The following is a 10,033-nucleotide window of genomic DNA, read 5'->3' on the forward strand; positions in this document are numbered from 1 at the left end:
TGATTTCTCACTTTCTGTCTCTCTGTCTCTCTCTGTCTGTCCGGTGAGCGCCCGTGCCCTATAGCAAAAACCTCTCCAAAAAAAAAAAGAAAAGAAAAAAGAAAGAAATAAATAATCTTTTTCATCTGCTACCAAAACCTGAAAGCTGTATCCTAGGAGATAGTTTTGTATCAAAGAAAAAGCACAGACTTTGGAGTAGGACAGATCAAATCCCAGCTCTGTAGTTGTTGGCTGGTACTTAATAAAGCTATTTGACCTCTCTGGATAACCTCAGTAAAGAAGGGATATGAATAGTACTGACCTAGTATTGTGATGATGTAGGTGATCAAATATAACCCAAAAATCGTCAAAGTGATAGCACCCCTCAGCATAGCTCGCTCCTCAAAGCCTCAGTGAGGATCTCATTAATTGAAGTGTTCAAACAATGGTGACAAGAGTATAGTTTAAGAAGCAGGATGACCAATATAACCTTAAATCATTTAAGAATTAAAGAGAGCAATGAGGCCAGAAGAATTGACACCTTATTTTCTTCTTCCTTCGACAGATTCAAAGGAAGTCAGGATTCCAGCTGCCTGCAGAAGGTTAGGTGTCCAGGTATCTGATCATTTCCACTTTGAAAACAGATGGTTCATAAGAGGTGACAGGGATAATTCTGACCTCCTTCAACATGGAGTGTATCCTTTCTTAACTATAGATTCAATACCCAGGATGGCATTAGGGGTGGCCACTCCCAGGATGCTTAGTCCAGCTCAAGCACAAACTTGGCTTTGATTATTGTGGGTATATGTGGTAAGAGCTGGATGTAGAGTCCAGAAAAGGAGAAGTCTCTGAGAATGGTCTCTACACAAAGAACCCGGGCCAGCTCTGAACCATTTCCTTAGCTCCAAAACATACTCCTTAGGCAAAAAATGCCATTAACCTGATATTGTATAGGAAGAAAAGTTCATCGCACTCAGCATAGACTCTTCCCAAGGAAACAGTTACAAAGAAACCAGGACAGAGCAAAACCAGCTGAAAACCCGGAAGGAAAAACGTATCGCCACATAAAACAGCAGTGAACCTTAGAATTACCATTGTTAAGACAGAAGCTTGTGGGAATTTAGATCATAATGAAAGTGATACTCAAATATATGGGGAAAGAGGAAAATTAATCAATAAAGTGACTTTGGGACATGGCTCATCACTTGCAATACAAGTAAATCTGGATCCCTATAATAGCTTTCTTACGAAAATAAATCCCGAGTGTATCAGATTTAAATATAAAACAGAAATTATAAAAGCTCTTGACAATATGGGACCACTTTTTTTTTTTAGAGATTTTTTGCTACAGGGTGTGTGTGCTCACCAGAAAGACAGAGAGAGACAAAGAGACAGAAAGTGAGAAATCACCCCCTGGGGCTTGGGGGGATGGTCATGCCACAATCCCTTCTCCTCCATTCTCCTCTCAGGATCTTGGGCATGTACACACACACATCCAGCGTGAGTTTAAGCCACCAAATCCGGGACTTGAATCGCAATGGACTACATGGGAGTTCAGTGACATAGCTATTTATGTCATCTGCTGGTTCCGGGACTGCTTTTTAAAATAATCTCAGAGTAAAGAAAACATTTCAAAGCATGATGGAAAATCCAAATAAGGCAAAAGATAGATCAACTTGACTACTTAAAAATTACTTTGGGGGATTAAAAAAATATTGTTACATTGGGCCAGCCTGTGTTGTGGTGGTTGGGGTGACTGGATCTCACATTGCCAGCTACACAGTTTGAGTCCTGGTCCCTTGAGCTTGAGAAAGAAACATGCTGGGCATGCACGCATATGTGTCCAAAATTCAGAAAAGAGGAAGAAGTGGAGGAGAAAGAATTATAGTGTGACCATTCCCCATGGGAGAGGCTTTCTCACTTTACACTTCTCCCCCTCACCCTACAAGCTACACACACCCTCTGGCAAAATTATATAAATAAATACAATTGTTATAAAGAAGTTAAGAGGCAAACCACAAACTAAGAAAAAAAATTAGGGATCAGCAGATGGCGTAGTATTTGTCACTGGACTCCCACATAGTCGACTGTGGTTCAAGGCCCAGACCAGTGGCTTAAACTCAAGCCAGGCACATGTGCGTGTGTGCCCAAAATCCTGAGAGAAGAATGGAGAAGGGACTGAGGTATGACCATACCCCTGGAGGGTGATTTCTCACTTTCTGTCTTTCTGTCTCTATGTCTCCCCAGCAAGTGCACACACCGTATAGAAAATATCTATTTAAAAAACTACATACATACATACATACAAAGGCCTAACCTCTTTGATGTACAAAGGTCCCTTAAAATTAATTTTTAAAGTATAATCCAACAGAAAAATGGCTTCCCCAAAAAATAAATGCAATGCTAATGAAGCCAAGACTCATCTCATTTATAACTAAAGAAATGCTAACTAAAACAAGATGCTAGCTCTTAAAAGATGCTTGACACAGTAGTTTAATACCAAGTAAAAAAGGTAATTACTGCCACACTCATCAATTGATTGTAAAATACACAGTGATACATAAATACAATATATATTAAGTACTATGTACTCACTACAATTTAAATGCCAATTTTACCCACATCAATAACATTAAACACAGACTGTAGCAGATGGTTGAATAGAGGAAAATATTTCAATCTGTATAGCAAGATCCCATTTACCTAAAAGTGTGCATTTTAATCTATTTATGCTAAGTGCACAGAGATTTGTCTGGAAGAAAATTCACTAAAATGGTAGTAGTATTTGTCCTTGAGAGAGATTTCAGGAGATTTTTACTTTATTTCAAAATTGCAGTATCCTTTTAATAATCTACTATGAACACATGTTTCCATAGATGATGAAAGCTAAGTTATTTCCATTTTGAAAAGATGTTTCAATGCAGCATTCCAACAAAACAAAATAAAATGCTTCAATATGCAGTAAAGCAAATAGGCAACCAGATCAAGGCCCTGGTCTGTGGCTGCAGCTGCTTCTAACCAGCAATAGGCAACATTAAGCACACAGGTAAGTAAACACTCAGACGTATAAAGGTAAAACCAGGTACCGAATGGTAAGGGTTCAGAGAACAGCTTTGGAAGATGAGAAAGCATATTCAAATGCTGTTCATAGTGCATTAACTCTGAACCAGGTCATTTGACATTCTCTGAACCTCAGTTTCCTCCTTTATAGGACCAGACTAAAAACCATCTTTACCATATATAGTTCTTAAGAAGATTAATAAAATATGTATGTGATATCCTTAGTTCAGTGTTTAGCAAATAATTAGCATTCAATAAAGTTCTACTGCACACTGCAACCACTATATTCTCCATAATCTAGGGTTATGGAAAAGAGTGGAAAGAAGGAATTGCAAACATCAGAAATCTCAACATCTGGTCTTGGACAGCAGTATGCTTCCCTAGTCCTGTGAAATCTTCCTGGAAGTAGCAGGCAAGGAGAATGACAGCCAGCTGGAAAGAGGAAGAAGCACACAAAACAAGGACCAAAATAACTTCCTGGTGCTGCTATCATGTTGTTAATGAGCAAACTCCCACTTTCCTCCCACCTTTCCTCCTGGGTTGACTAGGGCCTTTTCCTAGACATCATTGTAGGATCCTAGAAAGACTTTGTGGATGCTAAACCAGTAAGAGCATTAGGGATTAGCAAGTGTAGCATCCTTTTCTTAAGGAAAGGGATCTGAGGGCCAGAGAAGAGAGGGATTTTGCAAGGGACCAAAGCAGCAAACATATAGCAAAGACTCTTGATTTTAGGATCCCCTTCTATACTGATCCTTCCCTTCCCCTGGGACTGCTCCCTCATAAGTTCTCATTTTCCCTCATTTCCTTCCCCTGCTTCTGATGTACTCATCAGAATCCTTAAGACCTTTCTGCCTTCTTGCAGCCCTAATTTTCCTTTATGTTCTTCCATATAATGAGGGAAGGAATAATATGGAACTGTTCTTATTCAAAGAATGGCCTAGATGTTATGGCCTTCACTAAATGAAGATGAACATAACCATTCCTTAGCTGCTAAGAGAAATAGAGCACAAATTATGGTGTGAAATGAGAATGTAGGAGGAGGGAAATGCTCCTAGAAATTCTCAAACCATCCAAATGACACTGGAGGTTACCTTGAAACTCTCAGGAAAAGAACACACCAGAAGAGAGGTATCAGCAGATTCAAGAAGAACCAGCAGACTTCATCTTCTAGATTATAAATGCAACCAAGATGCAGGGCAGCCATGAGTGAGGAAAGACTTGGAGGCAGAGTATAAGGTCACTTTTCCAGGACATAGTCCTGACTCTTGGCAGTGTTGGGCTATGGCTTACCTTGGGGAGGCTGACTGGAGTCCTGGGCTTGGTCCTTGGGTTCTTAATCAAGAGCCTCTGATCCAAAGGGAGCAGATGGTATTTCATGGCCTCAATGAGGAAGTCCTTACAGGTGTTGTTATTCTTTATCAAAGCTTCTTCTTCAACTGTCTAAAGGTAAGAACCACAGATGATCCTAGAGCAAAGCTCAGCCACATAGCCCAAGTTCTTTCCCTGATCAAAGTCACTCCTGAACTCTCACACTTATTTATTTCCACACATCTCAGTCCCAAAGAGAAAGATCCAGAGAGTTACAACTTAGTTCATCTCCTACATTTCAAGACACCAATGGGGTAAGTGATCAATCTCTGGCATCAAACAGACAGGGATTCAAATCACAGTTCTATCACTTAAGACCTGTAACTCTCAGTTTCCTTATCTGAAAATGAGCATACTAAAGATATCTACAATCTCATTAGTTTTCTTTGTTTATTTCTCAGGCCTAAGTGAGTTTATACAGAATAAAAGACAAATGTTCTAAAAAACTCCTCCCACATTCCTTTAGATTTGAATGCAATACAATCTTTAGGGCAAATGGTTAGACATCTGAGAGGAGAGACAAGGAAAGAGGAAAGGTGGTGGGATCTACTAGCCAACCTTTGGAGATATTGAGTAAAATAAAGTAGTCAAGGAAATTTTCTTACAGTGAAAGTCTCAGGGCAGATAACTGGCCAGTAAGGCTTTCTCTAATAGAGTAGTAAATCATCAGAAAAAATGTCCTGCACAAAGTTCCCCCTATTGATCTCACCTTGGACCCCATCTAAGCTGAGACTCTGGCTTCTTCACCTCTTAATGCAGAAATCAGGTCCACAGCAGGTACTCAGCAAATGTAAGCTCAGATGTTTCATGAGCAAGACCAAGGGTGAAGCCAATCTGGTGCTCTGACTCCAATTTGCACCCTTTGGCCCAGACCAGATCACTATGTGGTATATTTAGAATGAGTGATGTGGCCTGAGGGCATTTCATTTTAGGAAGCATTATTTCCATTCAACAACTAACACTGATTAAACGTATCCTGGCTAGGTAGCCTTGTGATGGCTTCCAGAAGAAAATGATCAAGGCAAGGTTTCTGACCCTAAGGAGCTCAAAACCAGTAAGAAAATGACAAGAGCTTTCCACTTCAATTATCTCAGCTCTCAAGCTAGTCACACACAAGGCCTTGCAGAGTCTCTCCTGGGTCCCCATTTATTGACAGAAATGAAAATATGTCCAGGGCCATCACTTGCTGGACCATATTGGAGCAGGTGGGAAAATAAGGATTAAGAAGACAAAGACTTTGACACTTCTGGACATATCCTTCTCCAGAGGCAATTCCCAGTAATATTCTTTTTTTTTTTTTTCAATACTTTCACTAGGGGAGATTGAGTCAGGCTGGGACAAATCATAAACTTTTAGGGTTAGTTAAAAAATCAAGAGTGGGAGGGAAAAGCTCTCTAGAAGAGCTTGGGAGAAAGGAGAAGTGCCTGAGCAGATACTTCTCCCAACAAATCTGCTCAGCTTTATGAAAGTGAGACTGTGTCACAGGCCAGATACACTAGCCCTTTTCCCTTAGAAGGTTATTAGTGCTTCATGGGAACACAGTTTTCATTTGGAGTGATGAATAAGTTTGTAAACTAGGTATGGTGATGGTTGTACAGCATTGTGAATGTAATTAAAACCACCAAATTGTGCACTTAAAAATAGTTAAAAGAACAAAGCTTATGTTACATATATTTTACCATAATATATATGCCTGGAGCTCTCCCTTCCTCCCACACCACTGTCAGCCACCCCCAGCAGGTTAGACTAGTTTGAAGTCTCAAGGTCAAATGAATGTTGATGAAACATCTTCTTTTAGAGGTGTTTACCCTTTGAAGCCTGACAATAGCCTTGTAAAAAAGCAGGGAGGGATGTATTCCCACAAACTGTTCACATGCCCATTGCCTCGCACTCTCCTCTTTTCCAGAACTAAGCCCTACTTTGTCATAATATAACCCAGGAACCATTTCCAAGAACCCTGTCTCTGTTAAGTTTCAGCTGTGGATGCCAGATGGCATTTGTGGCCAGGGCTCTCTAAGGACCCTTACTCTCTCAGGAATCCAAGTCTCCAGGTCACCTGCCCTCTTTGTGAAAGTGAGACTGTGTTACAGGCCAGATACCCAGCTCCACCTTCAGTTTCTCGCAGGACAATGTAGGTCTCACTGACACTAGGAGCTCTGGCAAGTTCGGTTCCTTCACTTAAGGGAACCTTTTCTACAGACAGATAATGTTGCCACCAGGTGGCAGTGAACCATCCAAATGCAGTGTACAGGACCCACGTAAAGCCCTCCAAGTACATATCACTCAGCAACTGAGAAGGCTGAAGTACAGAGATTCAGAGAACATTTCACTGACCCTTTAAAGCCTGTGGTCAACAATGCCATGGGCAGAGGACTTTACAAGTGCTCAAGAGAATACTGTCATCTGCTACAACCAATCAAAGCACTAGTCACAAAGAGAGTAGGAATGCAAGCAAATAGTCCAGAACAGTGTGTTATAAGCTCTATGTGCATTATCTCATTTTGTTCCCAAACAATACTATAAAGGCAGATGCTACCTGTACCAGATAAGGAAACTGAGGTTTAAAAAGGCTAAGTGTACACCCAGTGTTACGCGGCTAGCAGCACTAAGAGCCAGTCTGCGGAGCTGTGGGGCTGCTAAGCTGTGGGGCTGCTGAGCTGGTAAGCTGCCATGCTGCTTCTAAGCTGTCGGGCTGCTAAGCCTCCTCACTTATCCTTGCATCACACCTTCCTTCTCTTTCTGGAGATTCTTCAGAAACAGCTGAGGGCTGGCCTGCTGTCTCAGTGTTCTGTTTTGTTCATATATTTTAAGATTATCTCTTGCTTGTTTGTAAGAGTGGCTAATTCTGTGTACTAATTTTGTATGGTACCATTTACTATACAAAATAAGTCATGCAGTGGGTAAACAGAACGGAGAGTATTAAAGGTGGCGGCTAGCTTAGTGGAAGAATTGTATGACTTCAGAGCCAGACTGACATGGATTTGAATCCCAACCCCAGAGAAAGTCCAGTTTCTACAAGCTTCAAGGCCCAAATTTGTAAAAAGGAGGTTATAATATGTACCTCATAGGATTGTTACAAGGATTAAATGAGAAAACATATGGCATAAGGGCACCCCATAATTCTTAACTTTCCTTTCCTGGAGGATATAGAAGCAATATATATTTTAGGCACCTGCGAAGAACTGGTTGTTATAGTTCTGAATTGGGCTCCAATTTGCCTAAAACTAGGACAAAAAGGGAATATAGTAACACTATAGAAATGATGTTTCTTGCTTTGGTCCTCTACAAGCAAAGCAGCTAACTTGTACTGAATATTTGTTGTGCCAGGCTCCATGCTAAACAACTTCTTTTAGTCCCCACAACAACCCTGTGGGGTTCTGTAATATCTATTCTGCTTGAAGAGGTTAATAAAAACTCAAAGTTAATAAGTAGTAGAACAGAGCCGAAATCTAAGTGTCTTACTCTAAAACCTGTGCTCTTCAATTTGACATTTACATGCTTCACATTTAACCTAGTGGGTTGGTACTCTCGACCCACACAAAAAACTCCATTAACTCCTTAACCACTCCATATATCTAGGGTTACCCACTGCTATCCATAGAGGCCTGAGTGAATTGGGAAGTGGTTGGTTCTTCACAAAGTACTCACTTGGACCAAGTAATCCCTAGGTAAGAGAGGAAGCCGGACATGCTCCATAAGCTTTGCCATGTGTTCTAAACGAGTTTCTTTCTCATAATTGATCCATGAAATCACAGCTTCAAACACCTACAGAGAAAAGCAAAACAGGTAACTTCAACAAACAGACAAATGCTTTCAAGCAATCCTCAATCTGTAAAAAAGAAAAAAAAAAAAAAACTTACAAATCATCCACAGAGGTGTTTAACCTAAGATTCAATAGTTAAAACAAAAACAGAAAGGCTTTGTTTTCTAAATGGCCTCAGACAGTGATCATATACACATACACGTATCATAACAAACCTGCTCTCCCAAATGTAAAAACACTATGGTTCATTCTAAAATAAAAATCAGTTACAAGTTATTGAAGGGTAGAACTCCAGAGCAGTAACTGCAAACCAATTTGTAAAGATTACTCAAGATCAGAAGCTTTAGGGGCCATGTTGTCACCTTACCCCTCTTCCTCATTTATCTCCCATGTACAGTTAATGCAGAATAAAAATAGTAAGAATGCCCTCTTGGATTACATAGGCCAATTTAAACATCAAAGAGAATAAAGATGAGATCAGATAGGTACAGTTTAGTGAGGCAGGAGACACAGGAAATGACTGGGAAGGAGCAAAAAGAAATTATTTGCAGTAACAGATGTGCATTTTGACTTGGTATGCATTATATGGGCATACATAAGTACACTTGTCAAAATTAATCAAACTATATACTTGATATCTGTACATTTTACTGTATGAAAATCACATCTCAATATAAAATTTTTTGTTGTTGTTTGTATTTTGGGTTTTGCTATAGGGTGTGTGTGCTCACTAGAGACAGAGAGAGGGAAAGTGAGAAATCACCGCCCAGGGAGGATGGTCACACTGCAATCCGCTCTCTTCTCTTTTCCTCTGGGATTTCAGGCATGCACGCACACATGCCTGGCAAGATCTTCAAACTGCCAGATCTGGGATTCAAACTGTGGTTGACCATGTGGGCATCTGGTGCCTAGCTGTCTATCTACCACACCACCCTCAGGACACAGTATAAAATGTTTTTAATTTTTAGGGCCAGCAGGCGGCATAATGGTTAAGGCACTGGACTCCTACATGGCCAACCACGGTTTGAGTCTCAGACCTGGTGGCTTAAAATCATGTCGGGCATTTGTGTATGCGTGCCCAAAATCCATGAAGAGACTGGAAAAAAGGGGATTGTGGTGTGGCCATCCCCGCCTCCTGGGGTGGGGGTAGTTGATTTCTTTCTTTCTCACTGCTTCTGTCTCTCTCCAACAAGTACATGCACCCTATGGCAGACCCCCTCCCCCCCAAAAAAAAAGGTTTTGAAAAATTTTTTGAGAGATTTTTGCTATTAGGGTACATGCACTTGCCAGAGAGAAAGAAATCAAAAAATTACCCACTGGAGGAGATGGCCATGCCAGTTTCTTCCCTCCATTCCCCTCTTGGGATTTTGGTTCCACCTGGACACACACGTGGCTTGAGTTTCAAGCTACTGAGTCTGGAACTTGAGCCACAGCGGCCACATAGTAGTCCAGCATTAAAACCACTACATTACCTCCTGTCCCATGTTTTGAATTTTTAAAGAAGATTGTAATGGATTAGAACACAATGAATTAAAAGGAAGAAATCCATAAGTTTACAAAGATTCTTTTAAAAGTGTGAAAAAGGGCTTTCTTCTTTATAGAAAATGCTAGCTAATAAATATAGAAGGAATGATAGGAAAATGTCAGATTGCAGTCCAGCTCCATTGTAGCCTGGTGGTTAAGGCAGCTGGATCCCACATGGCTAATTCCATGGTTCGAGTCCTAGACCCAGCAGCCTGAGAAACATGGAGGGCATTTGTGCATGTGTGCCCCAAATCCTGATGGGATGAAGAAATGAGAGAGAAGAGATTGTGGTCTGACCATTCTCGATGGGGGGGGGGGGGGGGGGGGGGTTTTTCTCTC

General features: G+C 40.8%; 1 protein-coding gene across 1 annotated transcript in view; it reads right to left on the bottom strand.

Moving 5' to 3' along the window:
• Positions 1–10,033, bottom strand: part of KLHL3 (kelch like family member 3) — a 99,792-nt gene that overhangs the window by 40,000 nt on the left and 49,759 nt on the right. The window contains 2 exon segments of the mRNA XM_014592249.2: positions 4,330–4,479; positions 8,056–8,172. Of these exon segments, the coding sequence (XP_014447735.1) occupies positions 4,330–4,479; positions 8,056–8,172 (267 nt within the window).

The sequence above is a fragment of the Tupaia chinensis genome, unplaced genomic scaffold, assembly GCF_000334495.1.
Source record: "Tupaia chinensis unplaced genomic scaffold, TupChi_1.0 Scaffold000672_1, whole genome shotgun sequence".
NCBI lineage: Eukaryota > Metazoa > Chordata > Mammalia > Scandentia > Tupaiidae > Tupaia > Tupaia belangeri.